At 39.6% G+C, this 21,643-nt stretch overlaps 1 protein-coding gene across 8 annotated transcripts in view; it reads left to right on the forward strand.

The window, feature by feature from the left end:
• Window positions 1-21,643, forward strand: part of NAV2 (neuron navigator 2) — a 241,580-nt gene that overhangs the window by 183,903 nt on the left and 36,034 nt on the right. For 2 of the 8 annotated variants that reach the window (XM_076343813.1, XM_076343817.1), the window contains 8 exons: window positions 630-768; window positions 6,041-6,332; window positions 7,253-7,955; window positions 11,880-12,347; window positions 13,402-13,467; window positions 14,689-14,733; window positions 16,907-17,067; window positions 19,112-19,300. In XM_076343813.1, coding sequence (XP_076199928.1) covers window positions 630-768; window positions 6,041-6,332; window positions 7,253-7,955; window positions 11,880-12,347; window positions 13,402-13,467; window positions 14,689-14,733; window positions 16,907-17,067; window positions 19,112-19,300 — 2,063 coding nt within the window. The remainder of the gene's footprint in view (window positions 1-629; window positions 769-6,040; window positions 6,333-7,252; window positions 7,956-11,879; window positions 12,348-13,401; window positions 13,468-14,688; window positions 14,734-16,906; window positions 17,068-19,111; window positions 19,301-21,643) is intronic. The other 6 variants (XM_076343816.1, XM_076343821.1, XM_076343818.1 and 3 more) reach the window with 4 other exon arrangements.

Below are 21,643 nucleotides of genomic sequence, written 5' to 3' on the forward strand. Positions count from 1 at the left end.
CGATGGAAGAAGGTAGTCCCGAATAGTAAGCTGTTAATATGACTCCTTGACAAGGATGTGTTGTACGGCTCGGGAGGGGTATGTGCCATCTGAACAACTAGACTTTAAATTACTGAAAATTTCTGAGACCAGTGATGCTGTCGATGGTAGATGCAGGTTGTTTCCCAGGTCTATGTAACAACCAGGTACAAAAGGTTGCTTCAGGATGATTTTTCTTCCTTGCATTTAAGTTCCATCTGTGCATTACGGCTTAGCAAGTCAATGCTACGCCTACCTGGAGATGCCTTCTTACCACCACCTTCCCCTGCTCTGGGACCGCAGGCATAAATTTCAGGAGTCACTTGAGAGTTTATTTACTCATACAATCTTTCAATTGAGTCAGGAAGAATTACGTCATCGGTGCTATCGGCTTACCGATGGTATACGTTAGGCTTTGTGGCAACCATATAGTCAATGAGCTGTATGAATTTAGACTTGAGGTACAATGAAGATAAGTTAGGAAAACGAGTGTACCGTTTTCATTTGGCAACCGCAAGTAGGATAAGGCTTGTAGAAATAATACTTTTCCTTTTGAATGATGTTTCGTCTTTTGACCCTTGTTTTCTACCTTTGTTGTGCTTTTTCTCCAGCTGGGATGACAGCAGCTCTGTCAGCAGTGGGATCAGTGACACCATAGATAATCTCAGTACTGATGACATTAACACTAGCTCCTCTATCAGCTCCTATGCCAACACACCTGCCTCCTCCCGCAAAAACTTAGATGCACAGGTAAGATTTCTGGTTTAGACAAGCAACACTGATATTTATTATTTTCTCTGTGCAGTAGGTATAATTGGTTTAAGTTGCATGAGCTTGAACACACAGACAGCCTTCAGTACGGACAGTATCACTGAAAAGGCAATGTCAAGCAATAGTGACTACCATATCATACCTGGCATTTGTGAATATTTCCTCTGTGCATGGAATCCGTGGCATCTCTGCTGCGGTGGTGTGGCAACAAACGGGCTCTGCCTTCCTAGCGGCACTGCTGTCCAGAAAACATGCATCAACAGATGGGATTTATTTTTTTTTTTTTAAGCTCTAGAAAAGGTATTATGTTTTTTCTTAATGAATAGAATTTAATTAAGTCAACATGAAGGTTTAAAGATTATTTACACTTCCATCAGAAATGTAAGCGTGCTATGCACATGAAATAGATTATTTTAAACTTCCAGAGCTGCGTGTTACTGCAGGCTTTCTATTTTTGGCAGCATTTCGTAGGAGGATAAATTTTACATCCATCAGCAGCCTACGTGTACGTTTTGTGCTCAGACACCACACATCCAAAGAGGGTAAAACAAGTGAAGGTATCCAACAGTTTTTCATTCATCAATTAGACTGCATAGTACAGAGATTTGCGGTAATATACACTGCTTTTTTCCCCAATTATATAGATTTTTTTTTTGGAAAAGCATGGGACTAGGAAGTCCAGCTTTGTTCTTTGTACACCCACCTGCTCGAGGGACTCAGGTGTTGTGTGTCAAAGCAACCGGGATGCAGTGACTTGGCATTGCAGCAGGTAGAGGAGAGGGATGTAGGTATGGCCTTCTCCTCTGTTACTTTCCTCTTTTATTCTTCTCCAGTCCTTTTCACGACTGGACTCTAAATCTGGTTTTAATATCAGTTTTAATGTAGACGTGTGGTTGCTGTGAAGTGTTACTCTGCCTACAGGACTGTGGTGCAAGCATATATTACTCTTTGTTCCCTTGCCACGAAGTGCATATTTGAGCCTACATTAAAGATTTCCAGTTAGCCTCTGGTTGTGTATCAGCGATTGCATGTGTGCTCGAAACTGCTAATACAAGTCCCGTACAAGTCGAGAGGAGTTAAGATCTATGAACTGTGTTTTTCAGTACGTAACAGAGAGAGTAACATAGGCAACTAGAAGTACTTTTCCGACAATTGTTACCGTCTCAACGTTGTAATACTGTTGGAAAAAAAGGAAGAAAAAGGGAGACATGACTAAACATTAACCTAAGGAAAAAAAAATAGAAACTCATTTGACTTCTATCTTCTGATGGATCAGATTCTTGGAAACACCTCTGAGAGATCAAAATCTGTGTTGACGAACTCCTCTTCCTCCTCCACAACTCTTACAGCATCCAAGAGAGTGCAGACATACACCCGAAGAAAAGCAGCTGAAGCTTGTACAGACAGTGAAGCATAGTCATTAGAAGTGAAAGCTGGGAGCTAAGACGTACAATTTGTGTTTGCATTTTTTTGATTTGTGCTTGTGACCTGCTTCTCAGTTTTCCTGGCTGACAATATTTATTCTAGGTATTACTGTTATCTGCAAATTATTATCCATAAAATACTTTGTTTTCACTTGAACAGAATATCCTAATCTTGTCAACCAAGGGAATGAAAATAGCTTGGAGTGATGGAACCATGAGTAGCTCGCAGGGTTGATTTTTTGCTGCCCAAAGTAGTCCCCACAGCTCATGAAACAGTGAATGCTACATACATGCCTTTTATGTCTTACCTGGAGTACTGTACGATGGCCTGTGCCCAGGTTTGCGTTCCCCTTTGTGGTGAGCCACAAAGGACTGGCAGACATCTGCACAGGGATGTAGGCTTCTCTTCTCAGGGTGTCCACTGCTTTGGTTCTCCAAAATAGTAGGCACTTATCTTTTAAGCTGCTGTGCTTCTGCCACATTTTTTTGAGGTGGTACAGAACTTGGATTTCAGATCATTAAAGACAGAGCTTGAAGCTAATACATGTGTGACTGGGAGTCCAGACAAATAATACAGCAACATCAAAGGGAGAGAGCCCTAACATGTCAGTGTCCGCTGATAAAAATCAGTAACTTATTCAGAATCATCTCTGCAAAGGAAGAAGATGTGGTTGCAGTAGAAAAAAAAGCCTCTGCTAAGAAATTGGTTTTCAGAGCTGCTGAGTACCCCATACTCCAGAAGCTGTAATTTCTCCATCTTTGAGAAGCAGGACTTAAATATGATATTAACTCCATCTTCATAGACATTCACGGTTGTAGTCCCTTTTTGTAACAATGCTATGAAGATGTTCGCAAGTTGGTTCTGAACAAGTCAGTGATCGGAACCAGAATTTGCCTTACCACGTTCCCCTATCTTGCTCTGATCATGCCAAGCACCAAACCACCTAATGTAGCTGTACCACTTTTGACATCCTAATATTTTTCCCCTATATTGCACAGACTTAGATAAGTTACCTTTTAACATAGCACTGCATATAGTATGCCTTTAAAGTCATGTCATGCACATATTTGAAGGAGAAATTAAGACCTGGTGGGCATTTGAAAATAACTTATTTCACTGAAATAAGATGGAGGAGAGGAAGCGATCAAGTGATAAACTTGTTCATGTAATGCTGAAAAGATCAGAAGATAGAAAGGAAACAATTCCTTTACATAGAAAAGAGCAGCATCTTTAAGCTGTTGGATCAAGACAACTTCTCAGTTTCGTTGGAGCAAAGATGGGTTTGGTCTGTTCACAGCTTCATGAATAGATTGACAAAACTGTAGGAATAAGTTGAGAAATCCTGGTGGTTACCTCTACTCCCAGCTCAATGGGGTGGCGGGCTTTGCTCCCAGCTCATGCTCGCTGTCTCTTGCCATGACCTCCAGCAAACAATATTTCCACTTTCACCCACTCCAGGCCTTTCAGGTGGGTGGAGTTGCAGCTGCAATCCTAAAGCCAGGTTTCACCGTGCTTTGGGTTTGATTCCTTAGTCATGTTTCTGTGCTGTTCTCCGTGTTTATCATTAAAGAGAAACACCTCTGGTCGGAGGGCTTCACGGGTAGATGTGCAGCATTTCAGAGGCAACGGAAAAAGTTGGGCCGTGGGTGTAGTAGTGGAATGAAATGGAAGAGAGCAAAGATAGAGGACTTCTTGTAATGCTGTTCTCTGTGTTGAGACTGTACTGTTCTTGCAGATGTAAAGGAGGGAAACAGAAGGTACAGGAACATTTCATAGTCAACCAAAACTAGAATAAGCCCTTTACCAGCAAGTAGGTATATTTCTTGCTCTCGAACGCTGACGGTGTAAATAAGCAATTCCAGACAAGGTACTTGAAGCAAGGTACTAATGAGAACATGTGAGGGATGATGTTGAGGTGGTTTTGTTGGTCGATTTTTTGTTACTTCTTGCCTGTGCTCTCTTCCAAGATCCGTAAACTTAGGAGACGTTTGCATGAAGTGATGATTTTAGAGAAACACAGGACATAGAAACAGTCACGCTCTGCATTTATTGCACACCTACCAATGGTCATAAATAGAAAGGTAACCATCCCCCAAACCTTGCAGCCATACAAAAGGAGGAAGTTAGAAAGCAGCGTTTCATTCAAGCCTACGCTGAGTTGCTCTCTTTGAATGGAGAGGCCGGGATATGACATTTGCATAGCACGAGGAAGATACAACAAGAAAATAACGTCTAAATCCGTAATTCAGCAAATGCTTGTTAGTCTAATGGCTCGATACACAGACGAATAACCCAGGTCCTAACTATTTCGTGTGACTGAAGAAAGACCATTATGATGTGTGGTGTCAGCTTTCACATACTGATCGCTTAGACTAGTTTTTCAGGCTTTTAAGAAAAAAGTAATTACAGTAAAAAGCAGAGGAAATTAAACCGCAGCCCCCCTAGATTCTTTAATATTAATGGTGTGATCTGGTAAGAAAAGAAAAGTCATAAACTTGAAACGTACTTTAGGAACTTAAAAATAAAATACAGCATTTTGCTGAAAACATGGTAAATGATCACGCGTCCTTTCCTTTTCTGTGCTGTGCTTTTCTGATTAGCCAAAGGGAGTAAAAGGTTGTGGGCTTTATAATGCTTTGGGGTATTGAAAATCATTTCCTTTTAAGTGATATTACCATTCGACTGCTGCACAGTACTGAGCACATTCATCTTCTGCTGAGGCTGCAGGGGAGAGGTGGCACCCAACATCTTACCAAAATTCGCCAACTCTTACCTGGGAGCTTCATGATCAAGTGTTGAATTGGCAGAATCTTTCATGGTACTGTGGTGGTTGGAGAACACTTCAACTATGAATTTTTTATCCGGATCAGGGTCAAATGTGGACGTTCGTCATTTGTGCCTGATCACAAAATAGTTGGTTGTGGTGTTACAAAATTTGCCCAAATTAATCAGCAGCATTTAACAGGAGAAGCAGAATTCTGCAAGAGTAATCATTAGCAATAGAAAATGCTAATGTACGGGGAATATTTTATATATGTAGGGTAATAGATTTAATTCAAGTGTTTCTGAGAATTTGGCAAAGGCTTGCTAATAAGAAAATTCTGTATTTGACATTGATCTTTGCAAAAGTCTCCATAAATGACTGGCAGCACGATCAGTCTGTGCAGAGAATAAGGAAAAACAGTTTGTAAGTTGAATATAAATTAAAAACTGCTGCAATTCGTATATTTAAGTCAGACTTGAGTATTGTTAGAAAGTTGTTGGGGGTTCATTTTTCTTCAGTTCTTGGGTGTCCTTCTAATATGTTAGATTAGAATGAACAGCATTCCACATCTTCAAATCTGTTCAAAAAGCTGCCTCCTCATGCTCTGGAGATCAGATTGCCAGACAAGAGATAAGGAAAGCAGCAAGAACAAAGGAAAGCTGGCTGCACAGGTTTGAAACGTTTTTTTGGCATTGCAGTAAAAGGGTTCATCAGAAATTCGAGATGGAGGATTATAAATGTCATGGAGCTGAATATGTCCTTTATAAATCAGGTGCTTTTTTTTCCCATTTTTTGTTTTTTTGTTTTTTTTTTCTTTCTTCATTCTAAGGGGCATGACTGTTACGGGTTTTGTATTTTTTTTCCCTAGCGTATTAAAAAAAAGCTGTCATTGCTGGGGTTCATTTCTTGCTGTGACATTTCTTTATCAAAGGCATGTTATGTTTGTTGGTACTTAGAGATGACTGCTGAGTTTATTAATCAGTTTGATGGTTCTCATTTATGAAGCTTCTTAAAAGAAAAGCTTGCTCTGAAGGTTGTATTACAATTCCTTATCTGCCCTAGACTGATGCAGAAAAGCATTCCCAGGTTGAGCGGAATTCCTTGTGGTCCGGTGATGAAGTCAAGAAATCAGACGGAGGATCCGATAGCGGCATAAAAATGGAGCCAGGATCTAAATGGAGGCGGAATCCCTCTGATGTGTCAGATGAATCTGATAAAAGCACTTCTGGTAGGAAGAACACTGTTATTTCGCAGACGGGCTCCTGGCGACGGGGCATGTCAGCTCAGGTTGGCATTACCACACCAAGGACTAAACCTTCAACCACCTCAGGCACATTAAAGACACCTGGAACAGGTGAGAAAAGGTGTAAGATATAAACAAGCCAAAAAGTGTGTTCAGTATGAAAACAGTTTAAATACTTTCCAGAGGCAGAACCTGAACTTCAGGTAATCCTGTCTTTATTTTTAGGTATTGTTTTAACCTGTGCAGCATCTCGTATGTCCACATTTCTATTTCTGTTCATTTGAAAATGCATATTTTGGATTAGTACACTGTGAAAGTTGTTTTCATGACAACTCTGGTCTTAAGCCAAGCTATTTATTGGGCACAGTATTGCCATATGAAGAATAAATAATATAATTTCAGCTTTTGAAGTCACGGTTAACTTTAAGAACATACAGTATGTGTGGTTGAGGAGATTTATTTTTTTTTCCCCATACTAAACCAGCATGTTAATTTATACTAAACACTATTTAGTTCTGTATTTTCTTATAAATGTATTAGTGATTTTAACACTCGCAGATGTGTGAATGAAAATTGATTGAATTTGCATAATCAAATAATATAAGTTAATACCTCTCCTCTTATTTGATCGTGTATGCAATTGGACATGAAAAAGTTGAAGTTGGACACTTTTTTGAACACTGCCTTTTAGGAAAATTATACTAATGGCCTAACACTGCTTCTGTCTAATGATAAAAAAGGATCGATCTGTGGCAGCTACAGAGGGAAACGTTTTTTTCTTATCTGTCACTATTACATAAGACTGTTCTGCTTTTCATATTCTCAAGGGCAAACACACTACATACTTTCTCTGGCAAGTCTGCATGTATAACTCACTAGAGTGGCATGTAAGTTCAGTGCAGACTAGATCATAATTTTTAACCACACTCTGGTGGCTAGCACGCTTTTGCTTTTCATGCTGCTTTGAGTTTCATCATTTGCTTGATGTTTTCAAGTCATTAAATATTAGAATTCTTTTTCTATTTTTGTAGGGAAAACTGATGACGCCAAGGTATCAGAAAAGGGTAGACTATCTCCTAAAGCTGGACATGTTAAACGTTCCCCATCAGATGCAGGACGCAGCAGTGGTGATGAATCCAAAAAGCTTCCCACAAGTAACTCTAGAACAACTGCTGCTAATGCTAATACATTTGGATTTAAGAAACAGAGCGGGTCAGCCGTAGGCATGACTATAATCACTGCCAGTGGGGCAACTATCACCAGTAGATCGGCTACCCTGGGAAAAATCCCAAAGTCATCTGGACTCATGGGTAGGACCACTGGTCGGAAGACTAGTGTTGATGGCTCACAGAACCAGGATGATGGCTACTTAGCACTTAGCGCCCGAACTAATCTTCAGTATCGTAGTTTACCCCGGCCCAGTAAATCCAGTAGCAGAAGTGGAGCTGGGAATAGGTCTAGCACAAGTAGCATAGACTCCAACATAAGCAGCAAGTCAGCCGGTTTGCCTGTCCCTAAAATGAGAGAGCCTGCCAAGGTAATCCTTGGAAACTCTCTGCCAGGATTAGTCAATCAGACTGATAAAGAGAAAGGGATTTCGTCTGACAACGAAAGCGTGGCCTCATGTAATTCTGTTAAAGTGAACCCTGCATCACAGACTGCTTCTAGCGGAGCTCAAAGTACTCACCAGCAAGGAGCCAAGTACCCCGATGTGGCCTCTCCCACTTTGCGCAGGTAGGCAATAAGTTCGTTGATTGTGCAATGATGTTAGTCGGAGCTGAATGATCAGGACTCTTCCAGCCAGGCCTGGCTGTGTTTTGTGGAGCACTTACTATTTAGCGTCCTACATCAAGGTCTTTGTATTTACATTTAATTTCACATAAACAGGTTGGCCAGTGTTGTAAATACTCAGCACGTCACGCGACAGCAGCAAAAAATTTAACATTTGGGGAAAAAAAAACCTGTCTGGCAGAAAGTTTGGCAATTTTGATACGAGTCTCTTTGTTACAAAAATCATACCTAAAGGCTTTATCCATGCAGAATATCGCAGGAATAAGAGTTTTCTTACCTGAAGGTTACTGACGAGTTCTTGCACCAATGTGTATGTAACAACCCTGGAAATGCTCCAATGGTGGATCAAATTGACAACAGGAGAGTTATTTCAGATTTTCATTATGACAGATGCATAATTTGACCTGCCATACGTAGATTCACATGCCTAACCCAAACCGATCTTTCAGTTGTGTGGATTAGGCCAGTGTGTTGTAAGACTCAACATCAGGTTATTCGACTGTGTAGAAGAACCCTAAGTAAAGCTGCTGTCTAAGCTGGGTTGAATTTTCTTATTTTAACAATATTTTTTTAAACAAAAATCTTATTTGTCTTCTATTTCTCCACCACTGCCCCACACATGCTTTTAACATTAGTATTGAGTTGGTCAGGAATTAATTTGTTGATGCAGCGTGCATCAAAGCCTTGATACTGCTGAAGGTTCCGTCAATATTATTTTTCAATTTAATTTGACATTGAGTAGCTTGTCTGTTTCAAGTTGCGGTGTTTTACATTTCATTTTGTCTTGACGCCCATAATACCCATACAGTTCCGCTACATCATCCTGCTTCCAGTGATGTGAGAAAGCCACATTCCATCTGAAGCACCAGTGCAAACATAATGGCTGTGATGGCAGCTTAGGCTAATGCTGTAAAGAGTTGTAAACTGTTGTTTTTTTTTTTAGATGGGTGGTTTTATTTGAAGAACCTATGTGAGGATAATTCAAGACACTTCGTTTATTTTATTCCTGGTTATCATTAGATAAGCCATGTCCTTTAAAACATTTGGTTTTCATCAATGGCTACTGAAAAGGAAAAACTCCAATAGACCTTTCATTTCTATAGTATACCCCATGAGAAATGCAGATTTTCAGTGTTGCAAGCCTCAGGCACATTAATCTTGAAATTTGATTGGAAATTTTTTTTTATTACTAGAAAGCCACCTTGTTAGCCATGTAATTGAAGTACTACATTAGAAATACGTGAAACTTCAAAGAGAAGACACCGAGGCTCAGTTTAACTATTCCCTCATTTGATTTACAATTTCACTCTTGAATTTTCACAAGACTGTCTAAATAGTCATGTATTGAAATGCGTCAGAGTTGAATTTGGCCTCGTCTGCTTATTACTGATTTCTAGAATGACAAGAAGTTTTTTAGCTTAATTTTCATAGTCAGTTGAGATGAGTTGCACACGTTGTTTTTTTCTTATTTCCCCTCGGCCCTGTAGTTTTTTAATAATATACAATAAATTAGAATCCATACCTTTGTAATGATATAGATTTACCTGCAAGCCCGCGAACATACGTAACTTCTATGCTGTCATAAACAGTGAAATTCTATAATTCTGCGATGAGGGCCATCCCTGCCTCTGTTCTCTCAGTATTCCCTTTAGCTCCGGTATTATATACCCGGCATGTCCCTTAAGTTAAACCATCGTTTATCTTGATACATTTTATTATTAAATTGGGCCTTCATGCTTTGCAGTATATAATACACTGCTTTTCTGTTAACGGGAGACATGCATGACCCAAGAGCCAGCTCAGAGATGTCAGTCTCTTGTCAATAATAGTGGATAGGAGTAAACAGATGTCCTTCCTTGTAGGGTATGTCCTTCCAGAGGTAATCTCTGTATTGATGTGACTGTCTTGCTGGGTTGGACTTTCTCTGGACTGAAAGGAATGCTCTCCAGACCGCGTCCTCTTCTGAAGGCGTTTGTTACGAGGTTGTGGTTTGACCAGATACTGCCTTTGGCAGCAACATGTTTCTGTTTGTGCCGGCCACGGTGCAGCATCCTTTCAGTTGTATTAGAGGTGCTGTGAAACAGTTTCGGGAAGACTGCGTAGCTTAAAAACAGCTTGTAAAACTGTTTTGTGGGTGTTGGGGTTTTTTTTAAGCTGTAGGATCCTATCTCTAAGAGTACAGTTCCCCCAGTACAACCGAAGAGGTGGTATGCAATGGCATAGGAGCAGGAATACCTTAGGCTGGTATTGCTGCTGAAGGCCATGTATCATTGCGGTATGGTTTGACATTTTTCTTCATACTTGCTCTAGTAACATTAACTAAATAAAACTGAAAATGTCTCTGAATTCCCATAGGAATGGGTTTTATCATTTGAAGCCTTTTGCTTGTCTAAGTCAGTGTCTCCTAATCAGTGAGGTGTGATGTGGAGTCCAGGTGAACCAAGTTTGCCTGGTCTGTGCTGGTTTGTGGATGTCTGCATTGCTCTCTCTACATCACGTGCTGAGGGGATCATGGCAGAGCTATTAAAGCAATGCTGGATTCTGAGATAGATGTAGATGGGCATCTTAGCCTGATCCAGCAGTGTTGCCCAGGTGCTTTGTGGCAAGTATGCAACACCAGCCATCCAGTTGAGATGTGTTCCAGGCATCTTGCACAGGCGCACTGGAGCTGCAGGTAGCACCCGTGCAGTAAGTACAGTGCTTCTGGGCATCGCTGCACTTACTGCACGTGTGCTGTAGGGTGCCCAGCTATATTACACAGCCTGTGTTTCTGGGAAGTGTTGGACAAAGTGACTTAGTGTGCATCTGTTGTACAGACAACCTGGGCATACTCAAAAGCAGAGAAAGTTCTGCTGGGTGCATACCCACCCGTAAGTCTTCAGGAGCTCTTGCATAGAAGTGCGGTAGTCCTCTATTCCGAGGACCACAGTCTGATAGATACCCGCTTTGAAAGATTTCATCCCCAATACTCCACACTGTTGATAAGAAAAAAGCAAATCTGTATAGATATCTGTGAGGAAAACTAAGGTTCCAAAGGCAGTTACAGGAGCTAAGTGGCAGAAACAGAAGCAACATCTTGGGGTGGATGTTTGAAGCTAGAGTCAAAAGCTACGCTTCCTTCATCATTTTGAGGATCAGTTTTAGAACGATTGATAATCTGGTCTTAAGTACGTTTACTTCTAAGGCACTTTTGCACTTTTGGCAAAAGTGATGCAAACTGGAGAAGCTGCAGTCATCCTCCTCCAACTGTGCTTTTAGATCCCCTCCCTTGCACTAGTTCTGGCACTCAGCTAGTCTTTTACTGAGCCAGTGCCAGGTGCCAAACCAGGTAAAATCTCATTCTCCACTCAAAAAAAAATAGTTTCCAGCTAGCTTGGCTCCTGGAAAGGAGTTGAAATGCGACAAACCTACATTTGATACCAGTAAATATTTTTTCCTGTTACATCCCAGCAAATGCTGCCTCTGTGCAGAGCATTCGGTGATTTGCACAGAATTTACCTGGACGGCAAGCTTTCAACCTCTAATATTCCATGCTTCGGATTAATCAATGCAGTGTTTCTCTGGTATCCTTTTTCCTTAAGGAGCAGAAGACAATATGGCTGTATTTTAGCTTTGTGCAAGTATTGCTTGATGATTCAGAGAAGAAAGACCTAAGATAGATTTGAAGCTATCGTAATTGTCTCTGGACTTTATTGAAGGCGGTGTGAACACAGGGAGATTCATAAGTTTATAGTTGTGTATGTCCAGTCTAGGATCATTTACTTAGTGTTGGTTTTCTGAAGCTAAGATGGTATGTGGTCTAGGTATAAAATATCCTTGCATTTAATATTCCACTTTATGTATTTTTCATGTTGTCTTTTTTTACAGACTTTTCGGTGGCAAGCCTAGTAAACAAGTTCCCATCACAACAGCTGAAAATATGAAAAATTCGGTAGTCATCTCCAATCCTCACGCTACTATGAACCAGCAGGGTAATCTTGATTCACCATCTGGCAGTGGTATGCTGAGCAGTGGGGGCAGCAGTCCTCTGTATAGTAAAAACACAGATATGAACCAATCTCCACTAGCTTCTAGTCCCAGTTCAGCACATTCAGCTCCTTCCAACAGTTTAACATGGGGTACCAACGCAAGTAGCTCTTCTGCTGTTAGCAAGGATGGCATTGGATATCAGTCTGTCAGCAGTCTTCATACCAGCTGTGAATCCATTGATATCTCTCTGAGCAGTGGAGGTGGGCTGAGCCATAACTCCTCCAGTGGCTTGATTCCAGCCTCTAAAGATGATTCTCTGACTCCCTTTGTCCGAACCAACAGTGTTAAGACTACGTTGTCTGAAAGGTTAGTAGGTTTTTCTCTCGTTTCCATACGTTTGTATGTATCTCAAATGTGAATGAAGTCCTGGCAGCAGTAGCCAACACTGCAGATGCAATTCAAGTTGTGCTTCTTACAAGATAATGCTGAATGGTATTACTAGGACATACAAAGAAACCATTCCAGGCAAGGAGCCCGGTTCAGAGCAGGAGGAATGGGTTCAGGTGAGGTTTTTAATTTGCTGTGGTAGCCAATGTGACAACTTTTCTTGCTGCCGTATTATACCTACTATTTGAATTTAGCATCACGTATTATCCGTGCAAAGATCTCCTGTTAGTTGTTCTGGTAGTGATATTCAAAAAAACCTCCATCATTGTTATCATTTTGATTTGAGAAGCCAACTGTTTCTTGTTAAACTTCTTGTTTACAACATTTTACAAGCTTTTAAACTGGAGGTCATGCTGAAAAGAAAAGTCCCTGTCTCCCTAGTCACTTGATCCCTCCTCAGCCTCTCCCTGCTGCCCTGTCCCATCTCCAGCTGCTCTCTACAGTGTTTCGGTACAGGCATTCGTGTGAATGCTTAGTGAACCCGACCGGGAGATGGATCCAACTGAAAAATGATCACCTGAATTGTATTTCAGACTGATCAGTTCCCCAGCTCCTTACACGATGAGGTTCATCGGTATCTGTGCGGACACAGAGTAGGAGCTGGGAACAGACTGGCCAGGGAGGAGGGAACGGGACTGCTTTTTCAGCATCAGAGCTGTATTAACGGCACATTGAGCTAACATCGGGATAAACCAGACAATGACTTGCAGCGCACACTCTCTGAGTGACCTTTTGTAGAAGGCAGTAGTACCCCTGCAAGCATTGGAAATCAGCTGTATCCTGACGTGTGGTTGTGTAGTCAGGTAGCAAAATTTTTGTAGTTGTATCTCAATGGAGAAGATCACCGCTGAATATCATGTTCTGACAGTTTGGGTTTCTGTTTGTGTTTTATTATAACTCCTTTCTGTTCTCTCCTCTTTTCATTCTAATATTCCTTCTCTTGTTTTCTGTCTTGTTGGACTGATTCTTCTAGCCCTCTTTCTTCCCCTGCTGCTAGCCCCAAATTCTGCCGAAATACTTTGCCCAGGAGACAGGACAGGTAATGCTGTCTCAGGACAGGAGTACGCACAAGGCTGTAGGTTTTGTTGCCCATCTCGGTGAAGCAAATTGTTTTGTGACAGACTGTGCTCAGTTGAGTCCTCTGCTGTGTTCATCGTTCAGGTGTGAACTGACACAAAGACATGCCAGTGAGAGTCCCCTCAAACACCCCATCTGTCTACCTAAATCAATCTGGAGAATGGCATACGGCACAGTTGGCGTGTTTTTGGTGTTGCTGTTGTTACTGGGAACATCCTTTGGTTTGTGGGTGTATTTTTTTTTTCCTCATTTCTTTGCCACAGGCAATTTGAAAATCTTGCCATTTTTTTTCTACCAATCTAAACTCTCACTAGCATTTCAGCATTCCTCTGGCATGCTGCTTTTCCCACTGCCTTTCAGGCCTGTCCTTTTTGTCGTGAAGTCCCCGTGTCATTCAGTGTCGTCAGTCTTTTGCTGCAGTTTGGCTCATGAGTGTTTTGCAGGGACTTGGGTACATCCATCCTTGTAAAGACGAATGCTAAAGTTAGGAAAAGATGACCCGAATCTAAACATTCTAGCTCGCTTTTGCTCACTGCTGTAATTTTGATCACTCCCACGCTGTAATTAATCCATTTAAGCACGTGGATATTTCCTTTAAAAACAAATTAACAGACTCTGCTCAGCTACAAGTTCATCAGTTGTAAAAACATAACCTTAAATGTTTGGGGTTTGGACAACTAATAGATTAATTTTACTTGGCTAATGGAATTTAAGCTAAGATTTGAAAATTAAACAGTCTGGGCTCAATACTTTTACTGCTATACATTGCAGCTGCGTAACAGTAATTAGCTGCATTCCCTAAATGGTGTCTGCTGAAAGAAATGACGGGAAGGTGGTTTGGACTTGAAGATTCTCATCGGTTCTCACAAATAGTCTGCCTCATGCCTGCTGAAAAGCATATTTTTAAGCATCCATTTGACGTTTAAAGAGCCATTTTTGTTCATTGTGGGTAGGAGAAATAGCAAAATCACCTTGTGAACAGATGAGATTCATTGGCATGGTACCAGATGCATGTTTGTGCAAATCCACACCTGGGTAAGGAGGTTTTTGCATGTTTCTGTAGGAAGGCCCCAGCACCTTTTCCTCTGAAAAGGTGATGCAGATGTTTGTACGTCCTTCGTCCTGATCTTATTCCTTCCCTTTTGTTCTTCTCTGAAGTTCTTTTCTTTTAACTTTTCTGCAGCGACCCACATCTTGATAGGAACACTTTGCCTAAGAAGGGACTCAGGTATTGGTGTTTCCACATGGTTTAACAGCTTTTGTTGTGGCTTTGGAGTTTGCTTTGTGTTTCTGTCGTGGCTGGTGGTGATGGTCGCAGTTTGCAAGAGGTGGCAACGATATTCTTTCTTTCTTTCTTTCTTTCTTTCTTTCTTTCTTTCTTTCTTTCTTTAATCCTCAAAGAAGGCCATTGACCACTGTGCTTTTTTTCATCCAGTGGCTTCTCCGCTTGAGCAAGAACTGTGGCTTTTGCTGGCTGAATTGCTGAAAAGCATCTCATAAACCATCACTGGGCTTGACTTGAAAACAATAATTTTGCAGCTTCTATGGCCATTACATGGAATGACTTGAGATCATTTTCACCCGGGAACCTTGGTGTTGATATACAAATAGAAAAGGTTTTCAATATCATGCCAAACCTTTTAGGATGAGATTGGACATACTAATTTAAAAAATCTGCTTCAGAATACCTAAATATATAGGGCACTTAGAGATAACCTCTACTCTTCTAGAAAAGAACAAAAAAAACCCCAAACAAACTTTTGGGAATTGTCTTCTCATACGTTTTGTGTATCTGTAAGGTCGTGATTTTTATAACATAAAAAAACTGCACTGAAAAAGGTTTTCCATTGATAGAAGCAATTCTAGCGAGATAATCAGCATTACGTGTATTAATTAAATGCTTTAAGTGTTACAGAAGATACCTTAGACAATTTAGAAAATTGCAGTTTCAGAATTGCTCAGTGCAGCTTCTAGGATCACCGAGTTGATGCCTTGAAATTGCAGCTTCAATTTATTCTGCGCTGTACACATTGTTCTTCACAGCAGCTTTGTCCCATGAAGCCGAGTGCTAAAAGCCTTTCTTAAAATGGCATTCTGTTTAAAATGTTTCTGTGGTTCTCAAGTATGTCTCTAATAAATAAAGACTCTTTTAAGACCGAAACATTTGAGTGCTGAAGAGGTAGGTATTAATGCTGCAAAAAATAATCCTTAGTGTGTTAAAGTAAAATGACTGTTTGAAGCCCCTTACTAAACTGATACATGTGCAAAGTTTAAGAGATGCAGATAGTCAGGGACTGTTGCTTAAGTGTTGAGGCATAAGCAGAAGAATGAATGTATTTTTTGAAAGGAGTTTGAGTTTTTGCAATGTTAATTATTGTAGTGTTCACATTGATTTAAAATAGTCTTAATAAGCGATATCTTAGTAGAGTATTTAGTTGGAGGGAATCTAATTAATTAAATAGATAATATCGACTAATAATAGGCTCCAAGTGTTTAGTTTTTGGAAGGAGAGCTAGTAACTCATAAATATTTCTCAAAAGCAGATGGCATAGCCTAAGACAGACACTGAAATCCATCAGCAGACAAGTGTTTCCATGATGCTCTTTCTGTTGATACCTGTACCCTATCACGTATTTCACATAACACCTGTGGTAACACACCTATTTTTCAGGCATATACAGAAGCAGCTTTAAAACTCTGCTTAAGCTGAAGCCAGCAGGTATTTTGCCGTTGATGTTGGCATAGACAATGTTTCTGCTGTTTTCTTTGCCTTCAGAAAAGGCTAAACATAGTCTCCTTCGTGATGATTTAATGCTATTAGTTTTGAACTAAATGGGATGCAACCTCCACAAACCTTTATATTAATACCTCTGGAATATGAATTATTGGGTCACTTGTTTAAAAATCTGATAATGGCTTTGTTGACTTGAATTTGGTTGTAATATGACAAAAAGCCAGCTAAGCTTAGCGATGCACGAAAATATGAAAATAGTGATAGAATAACCTAAGGAAAGGAAAGAATTTCCAAATTATGGCTTTATTTTGCAATCATACATATGTAACGCACACCATATTTTATTCTACAGTACACAACTTCTATCTGCAGCTTTTTGTTTACCACTAGTTTGGTTACTACTGAAGCCATAGGAAAGGAGGTTTGGGGTTTTTTTTCCCAAACAGAAGTGGAATGAATTAGGAACAGCTTAGAACAGCTTGGAACAGCTCCTTAATTCAGAATTGTATTGGGTTTATATAATTTTTATCCTTAAATTTCATATAAGAGTTCTTCCATCTATCTTTCTCTCTCTTCCTCCCCAAGTCTTGTGACATTTCGTGATTGTTTTTTTTTAATTTTAAATAAATGTCAAAGTTCATTTTGGAAAAACTGTTTGTTTTTGCAGGTATACTCCATCCTCCCAACTCCGTAATCAAGAAGATGCAAAAGAATGGCTACGGTCCCATTCAGCAGGAGGACTTCAGGATACTGCTGGCAATTCTCCATTTTCATCTGGATCCAGCATAACATCACCCTCTGGAACTAGATTTAACTTCTCGCAGCTTGGTGAATAATTATCTGTTTGGATAATCATAGCAATACATTGTAGGTCTTGAAAATAGCATATTACACAACATAATTTTCTTTCAGCAGCTCTGAGTTCCACATTCAACCTCAGGAAGCACTTTCATTGAAATGAGTGTGACTAATTAGCATTATTATCTCGTATGCCCGAAGGTGGCATACTTGCAGTAACTCTGAAAATACTTCTTGTTGCCTACCTGTTTAGTAATATTGCTTTAAAATCCAAGCATATTACTATATGTGCCAGTCCCATCAGTTTTTAGATATTTTATATTTTATCTTTGTATGTATTTTTCAGGTGGCTTGTTGGAAAATTGCATAAAACTCAGTCCGAAATAATATATAAAAGTCAGAAATTTCAAGTCAGGAAAAATGCCATTCCTTCACTTAATCACACTGATAAAAGTAAACACTTTTTAAATGAAGGAAACGATAAAAGTTGATTCACAGGATCCAAAAAGCATTGCAGATTTTAGTTGACCATATCAGCAGTTGAAATAACCTAATTTAAAGTGCTAGTAGTGCTCGTCTCTGGTGTGCTGAGTAAATATTACTTAGTCGCCTTTGCAATTTGTTTAGGTATGTAAATCAGTCCTAACAGTATATATATTGTCTTTAAGTTAAGTGACATTTGGAAAGTACTATGTCGAACAGACGTTTTCTGTTTCTTTTTGACTTTCAGAAGCCCTTCCATCTTTTCTAGAACGATAAAGAAATAATACCCAAAATAGTTAAGCCTATACTTGTGAACTTCTTATGTTGTGTGAATTTGCAGCAGCTTACGCGGTCACTTATTTCTAGTGCAGTTTTGAACTGCGGCAGTGATGTTTTAGAGCCTTTCTCTGAGCGCGCTGAAAAGAAACAGATTAAATAAACAGCTTTAAGTAAACCGACACTTAACAAAATTTCCTCTGAATATACAGACAGTGTAATTACATTGCCAACAGCTAACAAACTGTCATGAAAGTTCATGAAAGTACCTTAATGGTCCAAAAAAAAAAAAAAAGTGTAGTCTTAGGCCCAGAAAGTTAACTCTTTATGGCAAATATTGAAGATTTTTTACATTAATAAGCTTCAAAAGCTATTTGGCCACAAGCAATTAACAAAAAAAAGATTATCTTTTTCTGTGTTCTTAAGAAAAGAGCTTGGAGATATTGGAGTCAAGAGAGGTCACTGCGTTTAGTAGCAAATGTTGATATGAAAGTTGAGCACCTTTAAACTGAATTATTGTATCTTCTACAATAGTCTGTATCAGTTGATGGTGTATATAGAAATATAGAAACAGGCAATGACATAACACCAAGAGGAACCTGCCAGTTGAACAGCAATTCTGTTGTTCTCTTTTTTCCCACAAATCAACTAGTTCTTAGTAAATAGCAGGTATAATTTTAGCACAAAAGTTCTTTAAAAAAATGTGAAACTGGAGTAGATGTTTTGTGCTCTAAACACTGGCTGGGAAAGCATTGGCTTTTGAGGCAGAATTGATATTTTATAATTCTTAGGACCTCATAGTGGAAAGAAACAATTCTGAAATATACAACTATTAGGAAACTAAAGCTCTTAAAATTTGTGACTTAAATACGTAGAAAAATGTCATTTTCTAAGAACCTGAAGGCTTTGAAGGAGATCATTCATAAGGCCTGTTCTGTATAGGCGAAGTACTACTTTAAATTACTTCGGGCATTTTAGTCCTTTTTGAGCAAGGACTGTTCCAAATTAAACAAGGGTTAATTAGTTCATGCCTGCAAGGTGTTAGTGAGTTGACTGAGCTTGTCTGTAGAAGCATAGACAAATCACCCAGTGTTTAAAACGACCTTATTTACTTGAGTTTTCTTACTCACTAGCTTGATTTGCATACCTCTTACTTGAATTCATTGAATTTAGAAAAATAATGAAGCCTGGAGAGGATGACATTGAAAATTTGTGTCTTGGGAAAAAAAAAAAATTTTTTTGGTAGTTGCACAAAAATTAGGTATGAAAATTTGTGGTCGCGCAAATAAATTGGTGTTTATTCTTCACTTTATAGCAAGCCCAACCACCGCAGCCCAGATGAGCCTGTCAAATCCAACCATGCTACGGACCCACAGCCTTTCCAATGCAGACGGTCCTTACGACCCCTACAGTGATACGCGCTTCAGGAACAGCTCGATGTCCCTGGATGAGAAGAGCAGAACAATGAGCCGGTCCGGCTCTTTCCGCGATGGCTTTGAAGAAGGTCAGTAAAGTATGTGATGGTGCTGGAAATGATCAGAAGATGACGTTCTCACATAAACCAAGTATAAATTTTCTGCTTTTCAGTTCAGCACAGGGGTCATTTCAGAGCACAGTTCTCTCTGTGTGGAGCTCTCAGCGTTAGATAAAACTTTAGTCCTGGTCATTCTTGTTCTGATGATATTCATCCAGTGGTCCTTCTGGCCAGACATAGGAAAGCATGTAAGTGTTGTACCTAGAGCATCACTGTTCAAGAAATGATTTAAATACATCCTGTGCTTCATTTTTAGCGATCTCAAAATTATAGTTCATACTTAGAGTTAGCATATTAAAGTGTTTCCTTGAATAGGACTCTTCTCCTGAACCTGGGCCTCCGCACTTCTGTTTGTAGTATAAATAATTGATATCAGCCAGACTGTTGTTTCTATCCCAGTTAATTTTTCCAGTATTTAATCTGTATTCAAATTATCTTTCCTTTTTATTTCTGCTCAATGTCCTGGGTTGCTGTCACACAGCTTCCACAGAAGGGATCTGAGTAGTTCTTCAAAACATCTAGGCTCTTCTTTTTAATTTCTCATTGTTTTTTCAAATACGTAATCATACCTCATAAAAGAAGCCCATGTAAATATAAGAAGAAAAAGTCATTTACCTATAAATAAATATTTAGTTTGATTGCTACTGATCAAGCAACCTTACAGCTGTAGCAGGAGTAGCTATGAGCTGACGTTAAAACCCTCACGTGTTGCACTTTGAGAAGTCAAGCATGGGGTGAGCTCTGGGAGTGGTTCATAGGAAGGTCATAGGAAGCTCTTTCAACATTAGCTCTTTGAGTCTTAAATCTCCTTTCTGGCAAGGATTGGGAGCTTGGTTGGCTATGAAGTACTTTATCACTACAGGTCACACGAGCCTTTGCTGACTTAGTTCCTCCACTGCTGAAGACCTGCACTTACTCAGCAGTGTTAATACCAGTGCCCCGTTGTTGCTGTTCCCCTACAGCCACATGGGAGCCACGCTTAAGTGCTTGTAGGCGCCTTTAGGAGCCACAGGGTGCCTTCCTGGAGATACTGGTTATCCCATCTGTTTTCTGCCATTGGAAGGGGTGGAAAATGCGCATTGGGTATGGCTCCAGACAGATTCAGGGCTAATTCGTTACTGAATTTAGCCAATCTAACTCCATTACATTTAATTGTATTTTAGAGGCCCACGGCTGAGGATCTTCATTAGGGGTTGAAAATTATTAGAATAATGCTGTAGGGCTGAAAACTGTGTCATTGCAGGAATTAACCTTGGTTTGTGCCATGCTCTCAGAAAGCTAGATGATCATGAACAGTCAAAGACTGCCTGATACTTAGTCAGTTGAATTCCATTCTGAGATGAACAGTCCTGCTCTTACTAAAGAGTTCCTTAATATAATCTGTGAAGGAATTTAAATCACAGCATCTGTGTTATACTTAGATTTACTGAAAGAGCTACTACAGTAAAACTTAATCAGGTTTTATTGAAGACATCCTCAAAAAAATTGTAACCTTTTAAGTGTGCTTAAGATTGCAGCGAATCCATTTTGGCATGTTTGAGGTTGAACTATCTCTTATAATTCAGAAATTCTTGTCCAGGAGAGAGTTTGGAAGAACGTTTAATAAGTATTACATGTTTGAGGACAAACCATTTAAAAAAAAGGAAAAGGGAAGAGTTAGGTGAAGTGTTCTACAAAGTGCTTTTCATTCATTTTAAAAAAGTAATAAAAATTATGTCCAAGAAAACTCTACCAGGTTATGGACTTGAAAGCAGTGGAAAAAGATCACTTTTGTATACGAGGAGGAAATTTGACCCTCCAGTGGACATGCTGAAGAAGTCCCTTTCCGATTTTCCTAAATTTTTGGCACCTAAAAGGATAATAACATTCTACCAGATGGGATGAATGTTTAGGTGGAGACTCTGTATTTTTGTCTTCAGGTTAAAGGTCTTCTGTCACTTCTCTGGCCATACGGAAGGCAGGGATAGCCTGCTTATTAGCTCCTGCTTATTTCTCAGGGAATCACAAGTTATAAGTGAGCAAGTGGTTCTGAATATGGCATATATGTTGTCCTGTGCTTTCAAACCTGCGGATCTAATTCACCTTCACAGAATGAGAGAATAGATCGAAAAGTATGAATACATCATTCGCCTTCACCTTGAGAAAATAGATCAAAAAGTATTATAGAAATTAAATTTGTGGTTAATGAACAAATTGATTTTATACAATCAGTCAGTGTCAATGAAGCATAAATCCAGGTCTTAAGTAAAACTTACCACTCCTTAATTATTTATTAGCACATAAGATTACAAGACATTTTATTCTTATTAACTT

This window comes from Aptenodytes patagonicus, chromosome 7 (genome assembly GCF_965638725.1).
Source record: "Aptenodytes patagonicus chromosome 7, bAptPat1.pri.cur, whole genome shotgun sequence".
NCBI classification, from domain to species: Eukaryota; Metazoa; Chordata; class Aves; order Sphenisciformes; family Spheniscidae; genus Aptenodytes; species Aptenodytes patagonicus.